This window comes from Phalacrocorax aristotelis, chromosome 1, assembly GCF_949628215.1.
Source record: "Phalacrocorax aristotelis chromosome 1, bGulAri2.1, whole genome shotgun sequence".
Lineage (NCBI taxonomy): Eukaryota > Metazoa > Chordata > Aves > Suliformes > Phalacrocoracidae > Phalacrocorax > Phalacrocorax aristotelis.
Genome location: NC_134276.1, coordinates 110,762,043 through 110,785,587, shown reverse-complemented (window position 1 = coordinate 110,785,587; position 23,545 = coordinate 110,762,043). Strand labels below are relative to the sequence as shown.

Sequence of the window (23,545 nt, the reverse complement as noted above, 5' to 3'; positions counted from 1 at the left end):
GCTTTTAAAATGGGGCAAACTGTTCATGGGGAGATGCTTTAAGGGATTTTAGAAGGGACTTAGAAGGCTAGAGGAAGAGAACAGAGAAAGAGAATGAGAGATACAGAAGCGATGTTCTTTTCTCCTTTCCTTCCTCCCCACCTACTTTTTGGCAGCGGAGAGAGGAGGTAATCATGGGAACAAAATAACAGTACAGAGGCAGATAAAACCCTGAGGGAAAGCAGGAGAAACCTGGAACATACTGGCTTTAAAGTCACCAATACGGTCATCTGTCCCCTGATACACAGATCATTTGACTTGTCTTCTTTTTAAGCCAGATCGTGTCTCTGGCCTACACTGCAACTGAGCACTGCCTAAAGTCTGGGTTTTCACAGCTTTCTGACTTATCTCATATGCCTTCAGGGTGATGCATGTACAGTTTTTTTCTTTCTTTTAACCTAAATATCCAAAAGGACTCCTGACATTGTATAGAAACTCAGCTAGGAGCCTTTTATAAAGTTTAATATTCACCTTGAATGTAATATTCTTCTGTAAAGGAAAATTTACCAGATTTTTTAGCTTTTAAATAATTTATTGTATTAATTCCTCATTTTGACACACAGACACAGACACACACATATAGGTGTGCGCTAGACACTTTTAGTCAGATTCCCAAACTGGGCAAACTTGTGTCATGTGAAATTAGCAGAGCTAAGCTGATTTGCAACAGATACGAATTGGCCCTTTAACTAACATATTATCAGGGCAAACATTGGACTGGAAGTGAAATAAAAAGCAAATGCCAGTTGTTCTAATTCCAGACCTACAAATCCTTCTCCCCATCTCTCTACTGGACACCAGCTGATGAGTTGTTACTTACTTTTACGTTATTACTGTTCTGCAAACCCAAGGGTCAGAATTCCTTACTTGCTCATACTAGTGGGATAACTAATGTAGTATTACAAAAAGGAGATATGGTATATGTTTACAGAAATTCAGAAAGCATTGGAATACATATGCCAACACGGATCATGCAAGGCTGATCTAAACACAGTATACATCTTGCTAGATGCAACTCCAGCACACTGATTTAACAGAAATGGATTCGCTCCAGGAAAGAAAAAGTTTTCTAAGCATTAAAACCCATATGGTCTGCATAATTAAAATGGTGCATAACTCAGTCACCAGAGTATTCTTTTAAACTCAGCTTCTAAAATACACGGGCATACCGAGTATGAAGTTCAGGTTGGGCAAATACTGAATGGAATCAAGAAATATGTGTTTTATTTGAAGAAAATTTTAAATCCTGAAAAGAAGAGTAGTTCTTTCACCTGGCATGTGGTTTCTTCTGTCTTCTTTCCTTGCAGCAAATGTATCCCATCGCCAATAATATTATCTTCTGTGAATGATGACAAAAAAAGAAAATATGCTTTAAAATGTCCTGTTATAAGTTATTCTGAGGAATATAATTTGAATTGTACTTGACGTTTGAGCTGACATTTTGACTCTCTGAACTTAATCCTATGTCATTTAAGCATTTTATCTCAAACTGCTTTGAAATAAGACCACAGAACAAACTGGCAAACTAACTTACATAAAGAAAACTCATTTGTGCTAACTTCTTCATCTGTAGTTAGTCCTCAGTTTACTAAACCAGAATCCCACCAAGTGCTTCCTCTTGCCCTGCTAATTTACAGCAGAAAAGTGTAGAATATTCATGTAAAGAATGAACACCCTGGGCAAAAATAATCCTTGCAATTGAGATCTGTTTAGTTTAGATTAGATTAGAAATTGCTTTCAAAGGAAGAATGTCCTCCCATTTCTTCCAAGAAATTAATGCTTTGCATGGGAAAAGTATTTACCTTCATTACAACAATGAGCGATAATAGGTCAAACAACTCTTTGAAAAGTTTACTTTTAGTAAACCTACTTTGAAAGGTCTACTCTTACTGCCACTCTTAAGGCAAAGCATCCACTGTTATATTACTGTAGGAAGGCCCTAGCGATTAAATTCCATCAACACAGATATCAGAGGCACACAGTTATTTTTCAGGGGGGAAAAAATAAAAAACCAAAACCACAAAAGAAAAATTACCTGCTAATCAAAGCCCAAAGTGCTATCTTATTTTTCCAAAGTTACTAGAAACCAGGAGGAATGTGTTGGGGTTTTTTTTCTCATTAATCCTAACTTGGCCTCCTTACTGCTGCTGAGGAATGTCTTACAACCTCAGTAATTCTGTTTGCAAATGGACAGCTAACTTAACATACAGGTTCACAAAGGCTAACTGTAGGCAGGTGAGACTGGTCGCATTGTTTTGTCTACAATCAAGAGAAAAAGAAAGATTAATTCAGTGAATAATTCCAAGTGACTGAGATTCTTCAGCTATCACATGAAAAAAAAATGTTTGAACATGACCATGAAAATTTATATTCAAAGATGAAAGTATGATCCCAGTCCTCAAAATGCCTATACTTATGTTGGAATTAAATGAGACCACAACGTGTGTAAAGTTAGCCAAAACACCTTAAACTCATGTGAGTGAAACAGTTAAAGGGCTGCAAGTCAGAACATAAATTTTCATATGTTATTTTTAAAGCAAATTCTGATTCAAGAGACTTTTTTAGGGTTCTTATTTTTCCTAAAAGAAAATCCTCTGCAAACAAAAATTGTAACACAGTAACAAATAATCAGCTTCTATGATTATAGGACAGTGTCTTTCTCCTACAAACTTGATGGTTACAAAAAAATGAAAAGCTTTTCCAAAAAATATGTTACATTCCAAAATCTAACATGACTGACCAGACTTCAGGGTGTCTCAAGCACCTGCAGATCTCCTTGAAGTCACTGAGGGCCAGGTGTCTGACAATCCAGTTGTTTATTTAAATACAGAACTAGCTGGTCTTCTAGGAGCAGCATGACTCGTGTCAAGCAGTGCTTATGCAACACCATTTCACATAACTGGGTTGTTTCTGGTCCTTAGGCTAATTTGTTTTCCTCTCCTGCAGGCACCTCTGAACACTGTGCCCCTGTGCTCTGTAAGCGTACTCTAAAACGTAAGTCTTGCAGTGTTCAGTCCTGTGCCCACAAATGCTCTTACGGTCTCATCCAAAATAGTATTATTTGGTAGCTGTTCGCAGCTTAATCACAAAGAACTGTGGGGCAACATATAATGACCTTAGCCTGAAAGACTACTTACAGTGACACTGTTTTTAATGTCATTTTGGTCAAAAGCAAACGAACAACAGCAAGTTATTAAAGCAAACCTTAGTTGTACCCCCCAAAATCATGATCTCTTTTGCTAGCTGTAATAACGTTCATCTGCAGTAGTCTTAAATCTTGCTTAAATCAGCTCTCCAATCCACTGAAATATGGAATAAGGTATAGGGGGAAAAAAAAACCACGCAAAAGATATTTATAAGCTGCAGGAACTAGGAAGCTTTTCTTCCTAGTCTGACAATGGGTACCAGTCATTTTACGGTAGAGTGAATTAGGAGTAGTGGAGAATTATGTCCACTGACTCTGAGAGGTGTCAGGTCTTCTCTGTTTTTCTCCATAATGTTCTTTCATGGAAGGCCAAAGACTTGCATAGTCAACTTTTTCAACAATGATAGCTTTAGGCTGGCAAATCTGGTACTGACGGTTTGGGTTTGGGCTTGTCAGCGATGACAGGTACTCCCTCTATTGTGTCTGTGGGATATATATGTTTTTACTTCCTTATCAGTCTGGAAAACTGATTTTTTTAGAAGTTATGCACACAGCAACATTAAGGACCTAATCCAAAAGCTACCAGCGTCAGTGGATGTCTTTTCATTGACTTCGGTGAGATTTGGATCAGGTCTGTGAATACAGCTCTGAAGCGAAGTCTGTGCTGGCCACGACACATAGCTTATTATATCTAACAGAAATTCATATTATGCAATAGACTTTCAGACCTTGAAGTATTATCTCTGTTAAGAGAAAGGCTTGATCAATAGTGACAAATTATCTTGATCAATAGCGATATACTGTAAATCTTCTTGCAATGGTTTTCACAACTGTGTGAAGGGGACTTCCCTTCAAACAATTTCACTGCAGTAGGGGAAAGGGAGATTTTTATTTAGCTGCCAGCTTTGCTTCCTGTTCCCTCTGGGCCCCTGCCCTTCAATTACAACACTTGTCAGCTTTTAAAATGTGCACTGCTTCTTTTGCATGCTTTGGATATTTAAAAGCGTAAAAAAAGTCTTGAGTAGAAAAGACTCTGGAGGAAGGTCAAAGAGTTCTGTTTTCTCATTCAGCCTTTTTCTGCCTCCAAACTGACAACCTCTGGGGTAGTTTGAGGAATCATTCCAAAATATTTTTTGGTTAAAAGTAAGGCTTGTCTGGAGACAAATGCCTCGTTTTTCTTTCACCTATCATTACAACCTTTTACCTTGCAAACCAATGAGGCTCACTGTAGGTCCCTTTTGCCCTCATCAATTCATCACAAAAGCAGAGTTCCTCTAAACTTTCCTGTCATCTTTTCTTTCTCATTCTGGTTCCAAGAAACTTAATTTGCCTATACATGGGCAAATACAATATGTATTGCAATTTCAGGTGTAGTTTCCAAAATTTAAGGGTTTATCTTCAAGTGGTGAAGTGAATGAAATCCAGAGGGAAAGCTGGTGCCCTGTCCTGTGCTTTCTTTGGCATATCCAGGTAACAGTGTAATCTCCTAACAGCGGGCGATATCTAGACCATTTGTACAAGAGATATTAAAAGTTAAGGCAATGGCCATCTTCCCGCTTTGTTGGCTTAAGCAGAGAACAAAACATGCATCCACTTAAATAAATCTCATGTATCTTGGTTTCTGTTTCTGCTGAACCTTGTCTGGTTTGGTCTGGTTAGGGAATTATAATGGATCTCTCTCGACTTTAAAAGGTACAAATGCAAATTCCATTCCTGGAAGCAACTTTAAGCAAATCATCAAAGCATTTTGGTCTTCAGACGTCCAGTTTATGTTTAAACAGAAAAGGTGACTGCTCACTTGTTATTTCTCGTACTTGTTTTAATGGGTTTGTACTGATCAACTCTTAAACAGTGTCACTAGCAATTTCCAATATATTAGTTGTAAGGTTGTTTCAATAAAATTAGTCAAAAGAGGATTAGAAAGAAAATTGGACAAAACAGCTGCCTACAAAATTTTGCCAAATCTCTTTTGCACCTGCCAGAAGAGTTTTTTTTTGTGGGAAAAGTTACTGTTTCCCTGTTGGATACCTGGAGTAGTATGAAGTACACGGGGAACATGGATTCCTACTGTAGGCTCATATTACAGTTGGCAAGCCCTATACAACATGACTATGGCAATTTACTGTAGCGGAGGTCTTCTTTGGCCTGTGGACTACAGACTGAATTGCTCACAGAGTGTGTTCCTGGCTTCCCAGTTTTAAGGTAAGCTTTATTTTAACTACTTTTTTTCCCCTTGAGGACAAGATAAATCTCAAAAGGACTTGACAAATTATTTAGCTAGATTATTGGTGAAAAATGAGAAATTTTCCTAGGTGCCCTTTAAAATACTTTGTGGAAAATGCAAAATCAGCTGAAATATGTTTAGCAATTACCTTCAAGCTGACAGTGCCTTCTGATGTACGAATCATTCTCCGGCTTCCTGGAGCCTTGCCAAAGTGTGCCATTCACATTTTTCCTGTCTAAAGTAAAAGCACAGAGAGCAGTCACCTGAATTCATAGCAAACCTGTGAAATAACAGGAAAGTCTATAAAAATATAACCAGAATGCAAATCAAACAAGCTTGCAGAACACTGTAGCGTCTGCTGAAACACAGAAATGAATTGATGATTTCACAATATAGGAAATTTGATGGACGGATGAGATTTATTGTGGGCAGACTTCAAGTTTTATCATCTTTTGCTCCTGTCTAATATCTCATTTAACACTGTTAAAACATATTCAGAGTGATTGTTATCTTAACCCTAGTTTTAAGACCTAGGAGCCCACAGAACATCTGTGTCTTTATTTTGCTTCCAGGAATTGTATAAACATTATTTAATTTTACGGTTAACCAGCCAGTGTCTTAGCAAGACACAGCATGAAAGATGCCCACATCTATGTCATACACGCTCCAAGGTGAATACTGTCTCTGCTTGAATGGGAGAAACTAGGTTGGCTTTGAGAACAAGATGGCCATTCTCCTGTTCCCTCAGTGAACCTCAAAGCAGTCATGCTTCACAGCATATTGATAACTATTAAGTTTTTGTGCTTTTTCATTTTGGTTTTTTTTTTAAAAAAAATGTTAGGTTTCACCCTATATCAGAAAACTTTACAAAAGCACTTGCCAATTTTGTCAAGTGCTGGGAATTAATTCATTACGGCCTGGACGCTGTAGACTAAATGATGCTGTTCTGCATGAAAGTTTTCCCTGTGCAGGGCTACAGAATGAAGTCTTAACATAGGGGAACTTTCAGCTATCTGAGACACATTGTTATGAAATACAGTGACATCGTTACAGGCAGATATAACAACATTTTTGCTCAGTAAGGGCTAGATACAACTAAACCCAAACTCCAGAGAATAAAGAATAGAATCTTAATGGGAATCTCTCACTGAAAAACATAGGAATTTTTACTTTTTAAGAAACTGATGATTATTTCTTACAGAGGATTTACAAAATAAAACTAATTGAATCATAAGTGTGGATAATAATATGCAGTGTCAGGGCATATTGAAAAAAAACACCTGAATTCCTTCTCTGATGAACTTGTTTGTGAAAGCTGAAACAAAGTAATTTAACATGGGAATGGGCAGAGACTTAATTTGATTAGATCAGAGATATTTCAATTTTTATTGAGATGATTAAAACAAATGCTGAACATGCTGAGTATTTCTCATGCTGTCCCATAACAGGTTCTTTAAATCTTGATTTGATTTCCATGTTTAACTAGTTTGTTTTCAATATCTACCTACAAATATGTCTGTGGAAAGTGTGGGGTAGGTGAGGCAGGGGATATATTGATAGCTTAACTGTATTTTTTCCTTTCTTTTGCATTTGCTCTAACAGCTGTAAAGCAAATCAGACCCTTAATTAAAGTTGGCTCTGTGAGATTAGCAAGTATACAGTAAATTATTTAAGCAGTTACTAACCAAATGCTTCATTTTCAGACATGGACTTCTGGATGGATCTAAAAGAATTAAAAGAATTTACCATTAGCTGAAAGTCAGAATGAAAAATGAAAGCACATTTAATCAAATATGGATATTTTCAACCTAATTCTTCAAAGCAGGGCACAGGGATTTAGCTGTGCAATTCCCCCTGGTTTTAATTGGAGTTATTTGGCTTTTCTCATTTACCCAATCATCTACTCCCACATGCCACACAAAGCTCTGAAATCTTCTGAATTTTCATTCTGTAAAAATATGTTATTAAAGTTTCTTTTTGGAATGAAGAATTCATGACTGAATCAGGGAGCCCATCAGGAAGAAAATAAAAGTTACTTTTCTCTAGACATGTCTCTAGACATCTGAAGTGTCCTACAACTTTTAGAAATTAGTGTGTGGAGTTTGGCGACATAATAATGGATCGAACCAAAGAGCTACATATGAACATGCCATCCCCATGACCTCGAGTGACATTTTATTGCCCAAATGAACCTTGAACTTTTTGCACATTTACATCAAGGAATAGTCCTAACTAATGCTTCCATCTGTGGTCAGTGGTTTATAGATGATGACTTAAACAATATACTAACTTAACAGAAGAAAAATAAATCTTGGCATTAACAATGAGTTAACCTGTGAATTAATTTGTTTCACTTTATCCATAAAAACCCCAATGGATAGTAATTTATGAGCTAGAGGATGAAGCCAGAAGATTATACTAGATTATACTAGATGAGATACTGTGATGAGACCAGACACTCTAATCTGTGACAATGACCAGCAGAAGGGAAAGAGCACAAAAACTGAGATCCATCTCCCAACTTCAGGCATGTAGGTACTGAAGGGCTTCCTGAGCAAGAGGGTGGCAGCTGAACTACTGTTTAAGGAACTGGTCCATAAGCACAAGTTTCTTTTGAAACCACTTGGATTTTTTTTTCTTTCAGAGTTCCACAATTTAATTCTTACTGTCTAAACAAGGCATACTTCTGTTTATTTTATTTCTGCTACTCTATTTCATTTGGTGCTTCCTTGTTGCCCCGTTGTAAGAAAAAAAGAATGATAATTCCTCATTCACTTTCTCTATTTCTACAGAAAAGACCAATGGAAAAAATTTTGCATTATCAGTGGGGGTATGGCACTGATAGTGGTGGGCAGGATATGTGATGGCTGGATACTCACAACAAAATAATTGTCATTACAAAATCTTTTCATGTTGAGTGAAATTATTTTCATATACCTTACTCATCTTTTGTGTTGATTAATCAAGTGATCTGGACAACCCTTCTAAATTCTGACAATTCATTTAGGTTAGGATTAGTTTTAGAATAGAATGGTTTTGTTTGCATTGTAAGATTTGTCACTGTAGCTACAGACTACTATTGCTATTCCTGGGGCAGACTTAGTTCTGATCTAGGCAGGAGTCTCTCAGGCAGCTAGCTGATTGCATCTTATTTGGTGGAGCTTGGTAGAGTAAAACTTGGGTAAGGCCTACACAGTACTTTGTCTTCCTTAAAAGTGCTAAAGAATTATGAGAAAATAGTGAAAAATAGAGTTATGTCCATACTTTAATTAATGCAATTTTGAGAGCATTTTCACAGGGCCCTGGTTGGTCACAGATAACTGAGATCTCACAGCTCTGAGTGTATACATCTCTGTGTTTGCAGTTGATGTTACTAGTGTTTATATCAGACAACTAGAAATAGATTAAAACTGTTACTTAAGACAAAGAAGCTCTTGATTTTCTTTGAAATCTTTATCTATTTTGAAATTTCTCTGCAACAGACATAGGTAACATTCATGTTCTGAATTTAGTGGAGCCCCACCTAAAAAAGAAAAAGAAAAAAAAATCCAGGGATTTTCATGTCTGTGACAGCCAGACAGATAAGATCTGTCTCTATCACTCCATCAGGCAGGATTTCAGATTTCATCTGAAAGAGACCACTTCAGTAATGTTTAGCCTTCAACCTGCAGTCAAAAAAGAATTTTCAAAATAAATTCCTCTGCTTACTGGTATATATTAATCATTAGCTCAAACCATAGCATTGTGTCTTAACAAATGGATGCAAAGCATGCTGCTGTCACACATATGCTTGATAAAATACAGTCTGACCTGCTTTATCTGAATCATTTTGCAAACTAATTTTTTACTTGGATCAAAAACAAACAAAAAACCCATTGGGAGATTATGAGGTCAATGGTGCAAACATGCTATAAAATAGGTTACCACATCAATCTTTCAGAAAACCAGACATATGGTTAAACCAAGCTTAGATTAACTGCATTTGATTTTAGCTGTCCTGGTTCTGATATTTTGGAAGAAATCTTTATGTATATGAAAAAATCGTGGCAAAAGAGCTTTAGTAATACATTTCAAGCTTGTTACTTGCTTTCCAACTGTAACATTAATACATGTACTCCATGAGATTAAAGCAACATTGGCAAACATTAGTAAAACAACATGGTTGAAAGGTACAGACAAATATAGTGGCACTGTGCAGACCTCGAACTGGTCTCAACTTACTTTCTTTTTTTGGTCAGTGTGTTCTCAAAGTCAGGAAATCCCTTTTAAAAAGATAGAGAAAAAAAGTCTATGAAAATCAAAAATGTTTAATCCATATATAATACTTTCCTCCCTGGAAAGATACTGAATGATGTACTTTTGAGGCACATTTTTAATATCCACTAGCAATCCAGTCTTTCTTTTTCCAGCAGCTGAAGCTGTGGAGGACACAGTGGAGCAGAGAATATATGTAGTTATGTGTCCTGACTTTGGGAAGCTTCAGTATGCATGGCTCCCAAGAAGCTGACAACAGTAATACCCCTGAATAACCAGAAAACAAGACTTGTACCCCAAGAATTAATATCATATTTCTTCCACAATATGATTCCTTTAAAATTTATGAGGATAGAATACCCACACGTTACAATGGGATGTGGCTTTCTGAGGGACACAGAAGGACACAGACTCTCTAACCCCATTACATGCAGGAGAATGTAGAAGAGAGCAGGAAACTCTGCAAGTAAAATTGAAAGTTGTGCAAGTTGGCCTGGTAAGGCTCTGAGGGCCCCCAAATGAGAATCAAGCACTGGCCTGGAGGCAAGATCTCACAGCCTCCAGGGCCCGGATGGTATGTACCCTGACCAGATGTGGGAAGGATGAGAAGAGTTATGTGGGTGTTGAAAGAGTGAACTAAAGGGTGCCTTACTCTGCAAGCGATGCCAAAACATCTCACTGCATCTTTGCTGTTGCACTTACCCTGGCACTTGAAGTTAATTTTAACTTTAAGAAAACCTGAGGATGTCATGCTAGGACAGAAGGGATCTCTTATCCCTATAATATTTTGATATCTCCTGAGACAGAATATCAAAGCACTGTATCACTTTCATATCTATTTCTTCCAGCCTGGAAAGCCGAAATTGGGATAAAAATGTCCATGATGAGTGCCGCTTCAATTTGCTGTGCAACAAGACACTTTTTTTTTTTTTTTTTTTTACATCCTTCATTATTTTCTAAATATGAAAACTTCAGTATATGGACCTATTTGTCATATTCTTATGTTTGATTTATTTCCTTCGTGTAATACTATCTACATCTGCATGGCTCTGACCACAGTAATTTAAAAATGTCATCCTGGTTGCACGATGAAAAGCCAAAACATGTACTACATAAAATGATGCAAGTGCATAATTGAGCATTTTATATTTTTTCCCCTCCTCTGGTAAAACCCATCATAGATTTTTTTAAGCTTCTTCAGGAGAGTGCATTAAGGATATTTTACTGCACTGAGGTTATTTTAGCTGAGTGTAGGGGGTCTTGTTAGCACCTGGACATTTGTGAATGCTAATAATTTTATGCAGTTTCCACAGAATTTCTTCCTGCATGTGTAGATTTTTTCACAGATGCTGTGTGCAGATCAAAAAAATCATACAGAATGTACCATCTCCCTTGAAATACTGCAAGCAATCTAAGAGAAATTTCTTGCCGAAAAGAAATTCAGCTTCTTAGTCTTGGAACAAATCTTTCCAATAGCTCTAAAGCAATTACTAGATGAGGTGCACAGGCACACAAAGTTGAAAAATGTTGAAAAATTGATTTTAAGGCTGTTTCAAAAAGGAGGTTTCAACATCTTACTTAAAAATATCAAATATTTGGCTTCAAAGAGGCTTGTTAAAGGAAGCATTATGCATGGAGGTCAGAGACCAAAGGATATTGTAAGTTAGAACCTATGTGATCCAGGGTAAAAAATGGAGACAGGGCCCTCTCTAAACCTCAGTGTGGCCATATGCCTGGAAAGACCATTAATTCATATCTTCACATGCCAAATACCTGGTGTGGAACATGAAACACGGAATTGTAGGTTTAGTCTTTTGGTCCAAGATTTGAAACCAATGCTTCAGCATCAGTTTCTTAAAATCCAGCAAAATATGCATGTACAACATTATATCATACATCGAGATGATACTGATGTGACTCCGCTGGATATCATGGGATGCAGTGCCACAATGAAATATGGCAGTAGGTTTAAATGGTCTTTAAAAAATGACACCTTTTATTTGACACCTCTTCCTGGTTTGTCTGAATCAGCTGGCTAAACTGGGGTACAAGAATAAATTATTCATGTTTGTACTTTTCTTTTTTTAAGTGTCTTTTTAGTATTTGACTACACTTAAAATCATATGTAACTTGAATCTGAAACTAGAAATTAAGCCCTTTTAAAAACATGTTTTATCTTAGAATGTAAATTAAGGTTCATCTAGACTCTACTGTCCACATTCTCCGAAGTATGTAATTACCTTCTTTATGGGAACAATTCTTCCCTTCCCTATCCCAAATATGAACAAGTCTATTTCCTAAAAACAAACTGCACATGTGGAAGCTCAGCATTATGAAATTATTAATAAAGTCCTTTCCTCCCTGCTTTTATCTAATAACTCTGAATTAAAGAACTTAATGAGTCCCTCCAGTGGTTACAAGCTGGCTGAGAAAGCTAGAGCTCCAGGAGTCTGTTAAGACTTACAAACAGGGAAAAGATCATTTCAGATAACTAGCCCTCTTCTTTCCCTCACTGGAATCGAACGCCAATTATAACACCACAGATTAAAGCAGGTATCATGACTGATTGTGATTTTCCTGGCAATAACTTAGAAAGACTGATAAATTATTTGGCACTTCTCTGATATACAGGGTAGTTGATCATATCACAGTTAGCAGTTGAAAAATATGTGGATCTCATGACATTTGGTGATTGCAATCTGACAGGAAATATACGAAAATAGTTTTAATGCTGAAGATGCTTTTCTTGAGAAGCTTAAAAGAGCTCATGAGGTAAAAGACTGTAAGAGCAAGCTACAAGAGGTAGAAATTTGGTTTCCCAGTCAATAGCCTAGTTAAGGCAAAGAGCACCCATATGATTCATTGCTGTTGGCCACCAAGTGTTTCTGAGGCAGATCCAATTCAACTTCGCTATGTATGAGGTTCAAAAACAATCCAAAGAACTATTTTTGGTTTGTTTTTTTTTTTTTCTGTCTGAGAATATTACTGAAGCTGAGCAACAGGCAAATTAACCAAAAAGTTAACAGGCCAGTTCCCTGAGAGGATTAAAATCAAACAGCAAGCATGCATCCCAGGCACAAGACAGTACCGTAAGAACCCAAAGTGGGAACATCCCAGGCAAAACATTTTGTATACTAAGCAGGCCTTCTAAGTTATGTGAAGGAGAACAGCGTACATGAAAGAGGGGTTATTCTTCATCCAGCATGTGTCACTTTGGCAGATACTTGGCCAGGAGCAAAAATAATCACAGTTCAAAAAGGTGCCCAAAGAGTATGTTCATTGAATTATGTCCTGCACAGCTTCAGTGACCACAGTACTCTGTATTTCCCATGTCTCCAGAAGAATGTCACAGCCCAGCTATGATTAGGACAAATCACAACAGAGAAGGTAACTGCAAGAAAATAACAACCTTGCTGCAGTATGAGGAAGAATTTCCTCTAGCACTGGCCTCCCATTTTTTAAGTTGAGGGGAGCAGACCTTGAACATTTGCCCTGTTGATTTCCAAAGTTGTATAGGGAAAAGGAAGCGGGCAAAGCCTCCTAAGGTGGAAATGGGCCGTGCCAGGCTGCTCCACCCTGAGGAGGTTTAACAGCTCTGTGGAATCTGCATGGCCATGGTTGAGCCCACCATTTAAACATACACTTGAGCCCATACCTAATTAGCAGTGCACTTAAGTAAGTGCATTAATGAATAATGACAGATGGCTGAATCAGGGCCTGAGGAAGCCAATAATGTTCTGAATTTATCATGCTATGGGGGCCACCCTGCAGCCTGGAACCAAGTGACGAAATTAAAAATGGGAGAGAAGTACAAATGGGCTCTGTTAATAAGCTTAACAGCTTCATCCAAGGTGTAGGCCTAATAACTCACATGCTAGAAATAGCAGATAAGATTACACATAGTCCTTTGGCCTTAGCGGCATTTTTCCATAGGCCTCACTGCTGACACGTCATCACTAATCTTGTTTTCCTTTTCTAGAGAGTATTTTATAAATAATCATGTTGATTCTACAGCCAGCGCAGTGACACAGCATCCAGCCGTTATTTTTAGTTAAGTGCTGAGCTGAATATTCTCTCAGAATAAAATAAAACCCACAGCCAGTCTTAGGAAGCATCTTGTTAACACCTAGTGAGCCAACAGTTTGCTTCCCCATTCACCATTACTTTTATTGATGATGAAATTTAAATTTAGTGATGAATAAATGTGCCATCACTAAAATATCTCCTTTAGGAAGACCGAAATGTATGATAAGTGTTAGCAAGAATCCAAGTGCTAGATTTTTCTATTCATTGCTATACATGTGTCTTCATGGACTAAACAGTGCCATCCCACTAAAACAGCACTGAACAGTGTGAAAAATGTTTTGCTACAATTTGTTCTGGTTAACATATAGAATTTTCTAATCCTACACTAGTAGCAAATCTGCTTCTCTAGGCTGTCTCAATGAAAATAAAGTTCTGTATTGAATAGGTTTGTTACTTTTATTTAGCTGGAAAATTTATGAAACCTAAGTCTATATTAATATAATGAAGAGTCTGAAGTAATGCTGTCAAATCAGAAAACAGAACAAACCAAGAAAAAGCAAGAAACAAAAAGCCTGAGGTAAACTATCACTGCTCTTCTATTTCTTAGTCTTACACATTGTGAGAAGCTGGTGTAGAGCACAATGCTCGGGATGTGCCTCTACCATCCCTTGAGAAGGTAAAGGATAATTTCTAGTAGTTATTTATTGCAGACTATGTTAGGAGGTCATATGTCACATGCCAGACACAAACCAGAAAACAAATCTGCTTTCAATTTTCAGTTTATTTGTTTAATTGCTGTTCCTATCGGACAAAGAAATATTAGTGTAGTTGTCACTGTTAAGTTGGTTTGTAGTCACAGAAAAGGGGAAAAGAACTGAACAGATGTAAGAGCTGAACTATAATGTCCACCTTTGTTAGCAGAATGGCATGTTTCAATATGATTGTGTAGCACAGCCCTAGCCAAACAGCTAGAGCTTCACACAACTGAAATGTTGCAAGCATGCCAGGATCAGGTTACAGCCATATTTCACAACCATGATTAAAGACTCTTCGCTAGAGCAGAGTAGAGGTGGCTCATTTTTATAGTAACAAGGTCACAACCTGATAACGGGGAGAAACCTGTCACACAGGAAAGCACCTACCACCTACTACAGTAAAATTATAATGGAGGCACATTTCAGAACCCAGGCTCATAGATCTGTGCTGATGCTATGAGGAATCATCTTGAGATCTCTGCACTGCTACAGTCTCAAAACCAGGACCATCTTATAAAGCACCAAGGTGGTTATCTGGAAGAGAGACACATGGAGGGAGTGAGATGTTTGCAGCAGAAGGGTCTGAGAAGAACAGGCTATTTCCATTCCTCTAGGAATTCAACAGATGCATGCCACAAATCCCCAGCCATTCACCTATCCCGCCAGCTCCAGCACTCTGTCCACACAAATCCTGTGTGCAAACCTGCTCTGTGATATTGCAACACCGTAGGCCCAGCAGTCTTATAGGTACCCAGTACCTAACCCAGAGCACACAGGGGTAAAGCCTGGCATAATTTGTGAAGGGGGGACAGTCTGTCTTCTTTAAATAATGAACCTCCTTGTTTTCTCTTTATTCCTTCACCAGACTGCATCTATGTTGCTGTAGATAGTAATTATAAATGAAGGAACATTATAAAGCAGAGAATAGAGATTATGAAATGGAAAAGATTATGAAATTTAATATTCTATGTTAAAATATTTGTCAAAGCCTCAATGATACATTATACCAATAACATACCAATAATAAAGGATTAACTAGGGTAACATTATTTAGGAAGAAAAAAAAACCAGAAGACAACCTCCTTCACATGTTTACCTAATGAGGTCTTGTAAAATGTAAAGGTTATTCCAGAGGCCATCCGTTACAAAAATCACAGAACTCACACCTTAGAAATGCATTTTTTGGTTAATAAAAAGCAACCAAAGACACCAATAGTATATCTTGTACAGTACTAATAGCTGTAACCAGTATTTTCATATGCTATTACTTGCAAAGATAAATTCCCTCATATGGTGAAGCTGCACTAATCTCACTCTGCTGCTAGCTGTATAGAAACTCATGACCTGTTTTCCAAGTGTGCTTGTTAAGACTGGACAGAAATCAGGTCATTGGCTACAGAGATGGGATTTGAACAGTGGCTCTAAAGAGCCCGAATAGTTCAAATGGTCAGTTAAGCCAGCTGAACACACATGCCCGCATAGAGAGTAACAGTTTTTTGCAAAATACATTGCATACTTTGTAATTAAATTTTACTTACCAAAGACATAGACCTTTCAGGTGGTCCACAGTTCACATGCATGCTCACTGGAGTGCTAGCCCGGCTGTCAATAGTAGTTGTATCCTTGGGTTCTTGATGTTCTGGGACAGGCTCATACAAGCTGTCCATTGAGCCCTCCTAAAATACATTCAAACAGATTTTCAAAGATGAACACTTGTAAAACCATTAAAATAATAGTAATTAAAAAACCAAGCCATTTCTGTGGTTTACAAAATAGAAAGAGTCATTTTCCTCCCCTATCTTTTGAAACCTTTATTTACTTCTTTCTCAAAAAAGGATATAGAAATTTATTATTCTAAGTACCCAAATGCTGGAGTTCACAGTACCATAGTTTAGATTCCACAGATTGTCAGGGGTAAAGCTGAGGGTACTGCAAAAATGACCATTAACTACTCAGAAAGAGTAAAATCAGGCATATATCCTGTAAAAACTATGAGAACTATAAACTGTGAAAATTTCTATATAAACCATAAAAATGTTTTATAGTTAGTACTTCTTCTTCATGGGGAAAAGTTGATTTGATGAAGAAAGGTAACCCTACTGCTTAGATATAAATGGCAACAGTTCTGCCAGCACCCAGAATTTGTGAGTTATGATTTAGGCCCCCCAAAAAATAAGAATGACTAAAATTAAAAATAAATTCCATTTGCATTCAAATTTTTGAATGCTATGTTATAATGCACATGTAAGGATTCTTTTTCTCCAACCACCAGGACTATAAACATTTTAACAGAGACTAGGATTTTAATATTTATCCCACAACTCCAAGATCCAGGATTACATATACTCACACCACCATTCCATAATTCAAGAGTTAAATGAAAGCAGATAGTAAAAATAAAGACACTCTAACTAATGATCCTAGATTTTAGATGTTGCCACTTAGATCTGCACTGAATATTTTTCCAATTAATTTTGATTACTGATTTTAACTACATTAATTAAGGAATAAATCAAATTTATAGCAGTCTGACAGCAGAGCAACACCATTGAATTAACATGGTATATTATTATTTTAAAACATTGTTCATCTAGTACAGAAGATAAGCACAGATGTATATTTGAAGTTATATTGTTAATATGTAGAGCTTAACAGGCAATATTGTTGACTGGTGAAACAGCAGTTCAAAGACATGACTAATTTTTGCAACCACAATGTTTATCTACAGATCTTTATTTGCTTCAGTCTTCTAGAGTCTTGATAAGCCAAGATAAATGTTATGGGAGAAATATTACAAGTTGAAACTCTTGAAAATACTTCAGGTATATACTGGAATTTAGTCTAGGAACTAATGAGGTAATGCTTGCTGGGAAAGTGGCGCATGGCTTTTGAAGCACACTACACATGGCTCGTTCTCCTAACAGCCAGCTGAGCCTGGGTTTTGAAAACAACTGCGTTTATTCATAAGAATATTATTTTTTCTTACTGTAACTATGTTGCCATGTAGCAATGATGGTTCAGGCTCCTGGTCTGAAGTTGTGGACTGAGCATTTCTAGACAAAAATGATGAGTTGAAAACCTTGTTAGACACTTCCAGGATTATGCAATGTAAAATGCAACCATATAGTTCTCCCTCAATAGGGAAAGAGAATTTTGGTGAAGAGTCTTTAATTAGGAGATGGAAGCATAAAAGAGAGCTCATGTGAAAGAGAGAGTGTGAGAGAGAATAGGAGAGGGAAAAGAGGGCAAGGAAGAGTTAAAGGAGAGGAGAGGAAGAGAGAGGAGGAGGGTAGGAAAGGAGAGAAAAGGAAACAGAAAGAGAAAGAAAACTCTGTGAAAGAGAAGGGAGGAAAGGAGTAAGAACAAGAGGGAAAGAAATGGGAGAGAGAAGAAGAAGGAAGGGAAAACAAGAGAGGAAGAGAGCATAAGGGGAGCACATGAGAATGAGTGCTTAAGAAAGGGAGAGAGGGAGAGCATGAGAAAGAGCTCAAACAAGAGGGAAAGCTCATGTGAAGAAGATGGAGCACGAGGGTGAGAGAAAGAGCAAGTGTGTAAGAAAAAGCAAGTTTGTGGAAGAAGAGCACGTGCACATGAGAAAGTGAGGACATGAGGAATAGGAAGCGCAAAAACAGTGAGGGCGTGAGAAAGGGTATGTATGCAAGAAGTGGAGCACATGAGAAAGCATGAGTGGACATGAGAAAGAACACAAGAAAAAGTGAGTGTACAAGGAACAGCAAGCACAAAGAAGAGAGAGCAGGTGAAGAAGAGAAAGAAAGAGACGAGATAGGGAGAGAGAGAACGCATGAGAGCAAATGAGAGAAACTCTAAGAGGGTGAATGAGAGTGACAGAGGGCAAGAAAGAGCACATGAGAAAGAGATCAAATGAAAAAGAGAAAGTTCACCTGGGGAAGAGTGAGTGTAAGTACGTGGGAAAGGGCAAGAGTACATGAGGAAGCGCATGAGTGCGTGAGAAGAGACTAAGTGCATGAGAAATAGCAAGTGCATGTGAGGAAGAGCCAGGGAATTAGAAAGAGTAAGGGCACAAGAAAGACGGAGGGCACCAAAAAGAGCGAGGGCACAGAAAGGGGCAAGGGTGCAGGAATGGGAGGGCACTCAAGAAAAGGGATGCACAAAAAAAAGTGTAAGCATGGACAAGAAAGTGAGCAATAGAATCAGAGAAGCATAGTATCATAGAAGTTTTTTGGTTGGAAAAGACCAACTCAATCAAGTCCAACTGTTAACCTAGCACTGTCAAGTCTACTACTAAACCGTGTCCCTAAGTGCCACATCTACACATTGTTTAAACATTTCCAGGGATGGCGACTCAACCACTTCCTTTGGAAGCCTGTTCCAATGTTTGACAGCCTTTCAGTGAAGACATTTTTCATAATATCCAATCTAAACGGCCTCTGGTGCAACTTGAGGCCATTTCATCTTGTCCTACCACTAATAACTTGGGAGAAGAGACCAACACCCACCTCACTACAACCTCCTGTCAGGTAGTTGTAGAAAGAGATAAGGTCTCCTCTCAGCCTCCTCCAGGATAAACAACCCCATCTCCCTCAGCAGCTCCTCATAAGACCAGCTCTCCAGACCCTTTACCAACTTCGTTGCCCTTCTCTGGACATGCTCCAGCACCTCGATGTCCTTGTAGTGAGGGGCCCAAAACTGAACACAGTATTCAAGGTGCAGCCTCATCAGTGCCGAGTACAGGGGAACAATCACTTTCCCAGTCCTGCTGGCCACACTATTTCTGATACAAGCCACGATGCTGCTGGTCTTCTTGGCCACCTGAGAACACTGCTGGCTTTTGTTCAGCCCACTGTCATCCAACACCCTCAGGTCCTGTCCTTTCCTGCCAGGCAGCTCTCCAGCCACTCTTCCCCAAGCACGTAGCATTGCATGGGGTTGTTGTGACCCAAGTGCAGGACCTGGCACTTGGCCTTGTTAAACCTCATACAACTGACCTCAGCCCATTGATCCAGCCTGTCCAGATCCTTCTGCAAAGCCTTCCTACCCTCAAGCAGATTGACACTCCCGCCCAACTTGCTGTTGTCTGCAAATTTACTGAGGGTGCACTCAATCCTCTCATTCAGATCATTGATAAAGATATTAAACAAGACTGTTTACTTAATCTTGTGACCCTGCACCCTTTCTTGCACTTAATCTTGTGACCTTGCACCCTTTCTTGCAACCTCATTCTTGCTTTCCTATGCCCTTGTGCTCACTTTCTTTCTCACACCACCTCTTTCCTAAACACCCTGTCTTCTTAGTGTAGTCTCCCTCACAGTCCCTGCCTCACTCATTTGTGCTTTCTCACTGTCTGCCTCACTCTCTCCCCTTTCTCTCTCTTAAACCTCTCTTTTTTTTCTCTCTCATTCTTATGTCATTATTTTCTTTCTTTCCCTCTCCTCATATTTTCTTCTCCCTTTTGTCTCCCTGTTGTCTCTCCCTCTCTATCACTCTTTAATGTGCTCACTATTTAATTCCCTTTTTTGTGTCCTTATTAATTTTTGTGCCCTTCCTTATTCTCACAACCTTGCTCTTTCTTGCATGCTTGTGTCTTGTGCGCTGGCTCTTTTTCTTGTCCCCTCACACCTATCCTTCCTCATACCCACTCTTTCATCTTTCCCCTCTCCCATCTCTCCCCCTTTCTTCCTCTTCCCCCAAGTTCTTCCTCATTCTTGCTCTCTTTCAGACACTATCCCTTCTTGCCATCTCTCTCACACATCAAACTCCTTCTGGCACACATGCTCTTTCTCACACGTTAGCTCTCTTTCCTGTGCCCTCACACCCACCTCTTATTGTACCTTCTCTTTCTCACGCATGGTCCTGCTCTTTCACCCACTTGCTCCTCTTCTCACAATCTCACTCTCTTGTTGCACCTTTCATGACACTTGACTGTCACCCATTCTTCTGCCCTCATGCTTGTTTTCTTACACTCCCTCTGCCTTTTTCTTGAAAGCTGTCTTTCTCACAGGTGCTCCCTTTCTACCTTGCACACATTTGCTGTTTCTCACATGCGAACTCTTTCCCACAAGTTGTCCTGTTCTTTCTCATGCACACTCCCTTTCTCACACCCTCTCTGCCTCGTCCCTCATGTTCACTTTCTTGCACACGCTTTCTCTTTCTTGCCCAATTGCTTTTTCACGTGCCATCTCTTCCTGTGTGTGAGGCCTGGGTTAATGAGGAGAAGAGAAAGCTTCCTACCCTGATACGGCCTTCAGATACTATGCATTATTGATTTTTCATGTAGGCAGTGATGAAGCTGCAACAAGAAGTCTGAGGGCAATCAAGAGAGGCTTCAGGGCCTTGGGATGACTGGTTAAAGGATCAGGAGCACGAGTAGTGTTCTCCTCTATCCTTCCAGTTGCAGGGAATGATGAGGGAAGACACAGGAAGACACAGCAGATCAATACCTGGCTCAGAGCCTGGTGCCACCAGCAGAATTTTGTGTTTTTTGATCATGGGCTAGTTTACACAACACCTGGTCTGCTGGCGACAGGCGGGGTACACCTGTCTCAAAGGTGGGAAAGGATTTTTGCAGAGGAATTTTAGGGATCATTGAAAGAGCTTTAAACTAGATTTGAAGGGGGAAAGAGATAAAACCAAGCTCACTAGAGTTAAGCCTGGGGGCAGCATGCCAATGTTTGAGGGATGGTGTGCTAGCGAGGTCCTTCAGTCTGCCATCTCAGTGGAGGCAGGGGATGGAGATCCATGTGGCAGCAAAGACGCAAGAGTTATGGATGTGTTAGAAACCATGGAAGTGCCTGGGAATGGTCACATAGGAATTAGGGTTTCTCCCCCAAAAAAGGTGGCAGGAATAACAGCCCAACTGAAATGCACCTACACCAGTGCATGCAGCATGGGCAGCAAACAGGAGGAGCTGGAAGCCATTGCGCAGCAGGAAAACTGTGATATAGTTGCCATCACGGAAACATGGTTGGGATGACTCACACAGCAGAGGTGATGCAATGGATGGCTATAAACTCTTCAGAAGGGGTAGGCAAGGAAGGAGAGGCAGTGGGGTAGCCCTGTATGTTAGGGAGTGCTTTGATTGTCTAAAGCTTAATGACGGTGACAATAGGCTTGAGTGTTTATGGGTAAGAATCGGGGAAGGCCAACAAGGCAGATTTCGTGGTGGGAGTCTGTTACTGACCACCCAACCAGGGTGAAGGGGCAGACAAAATATTCTACAAGCAGCTGACAGAAGTCTCACAATTGCTAACCCTTGTTCTCGTGGGGGACTTCAACTTATCAGATATCTGCTGGAAATACACTACAGTGGACAGGAAATAGGGTAGGAGGTTCCTGGAATGTGTGGAAGGAAACTTCCTGACACAAGTGGTGAGGAAGCCAATGAGGGAAGGCACCTCACTGACCTACTGTTTCCAGACAGAGAAGGACTTGTGGGCGGTGCGATGGTTGCAGGCTGTCTTGGGCATAATGATCATGAAATGATAGTTTTCAATTCTTGGATAAGTAAGGAAGGGGGTCGGCAGAACTGCCACCTTAGAATTCCAGAGGGCAGACTTTGGCCTGTTTAGGTGCCGGGTGTCCAGAGTCCCTCTGGGAGGCAACTCTAAGGGCTAAAGGAGTCCAGGAAGGCTGGACATTCTTCAAGAAGGAAATCTTAAAGGCTTAGCAGCAGCAGGCCATCCCCATGTGCCAGAAGATGAGCCGGCGAGGAAGATGACCTGTCTGGCTGAGCTTTGGCTGGAACTCAGGAAAAAAAAAAGAAAAAAAAGAAAAGGAAGAAGGGGCAGGCAACTCAGGAGGACTACAAGGATTTTGTGAGGCTATGCAGGGAGAAAATTAGAAGGGCCAAAGCCCAGCTAGAGCTTAATCTGGCTACTGCCCAAAAGACAATAAAAAATGTTTCATGAAATAAATATGAAATAAAAAATGTTAACATGAGCAACAAAATGAGGGCTAAGGATAATCTTGTATGGGATATGGGAGGAAAGGGTGACAAAGCCTGAGGAAAAGACTGAAGTACTTAATGTCTTCTTTGCCTCAGCCTTTAATAGTAAGACCAGTTGTTCTTGGGGTACCCAGCCCCCTGAGCTGGAAGACATGGTTGGGGAGCAGAATGAAGAGCCCATAATCCAAGGGAAAAGGGTTAGTGACTTGCTACACCACTTAGACACACACAAGCCTATGGGGCCAGATGGGATCCACCCAAGGGTACCGAGGGAGCTGGCAGAAGTGCTCACCAAGCCACTTGCCATCATTTATCAGCAGTCCTGGCTAACTGGGCAGGTCCCAGTTGACTGAAGGTTAGCAAATGTGATACCAATCTATAAGAAGGGCCAGAAGGAGGATCCAGGGAACTACCGGCCTGTCAGTCTGACCTCGGTGCTAGGAAGGTTATGGAGCAGATTATCCTGAGTGCCATCATGCAGCATGTACAGGACAACCAGGTGATCAGGGCCGGTCAGCATGGGCTTATGAAAGTCCTGCTTGACTAATCTGATCTCCTTCTATGACAATGTGACCCACTTAGTGGATGAGGGAAAGGCTGTGGATTTTGTCTTTTGTCTTCCACTTTAGTGAAGCCTTTGACACCTTTTCGCACAACATTCTTCTGAGGAAACTGGCTGCACATGGCTTGGACGGGCATACCCTTCACTGGGTAAAAAACTGGCTGGGTGTCCAGGCCCAAAGAGTTGTGGTGAATGGAGTTAAATCCAGCTGATGGCCGGTTACAAGTGGTGTTTCCCAGGGCTTAGTACTGGGGACAGTTCTGTTCAGTATCTTTATCAATGATCTGGTTGAGGGGTTCAAAAAACGTGTAGATGTGGCACTTCAGGGTAAGAGAGAGGAGGATGGAGAGGAGGAGACATGAATCTAGAAAATGAAAGAGAAAACGAGTGAAGGGGAAGAGAAAGAAGGAGTGAAACAGAAAGAGAACTTAAGAAATATGGAGCGTGTGTGCAAGGAATGGGGAGCGCGGAAGGGAGAGAACATGCGCATGAGAGAATGAGTGCAAGAGCATGACAGTGAGAATGAGGTTGCAAGAAAGGGCATAAAGGTGCAAGATGTGGTACAAGGGTGTGAGGAAAAGCATGGATGTGAGAAAGGAGTGGCGACAAGAAAGAA

The 23,545-nt window shown here is 39.7% G+C and overlaps 1 protein-coding gene across 1 annotated transcript in view; it reads right to left on the bottom strand.

Moving 5' to 3' along the window:
• SAMSN1 (SAM domain, SH3 domain and nuclear localization signals 1) overlaps window positions 1-23,545 on the bottom strand; it is a 277,097-nt gene that overhangs the window by 62,672 nt on the left and 190,880 nt on the right. The window contains exons 4-8 of the mRNA XM_075101871.1: window positions 15,982-16,119; window positions 9,630-9,670; window positions 7,094-7,131; window positions 5,557-5,643; window positions 1,311-1,375 (exon numbers count right to left, since the gene is read on the bottom strand). Of these exons, the coding sequence (XP_074957972.1) occupies window positions 1,311-1,375; window positions 5,557-5,643; window positions 7,094-7,131; window positions 9,630-9,670; window positions 15,982-16,119 (369 nt within the window). The remainder of the gene's footprint in view (window positions 1-1,310; window positions 1,376-5,556; window positions 5,644-7,093; window positions 7,132-9,629; window positions 9,671-15,981; window positions 16,120-23,545) is intronic.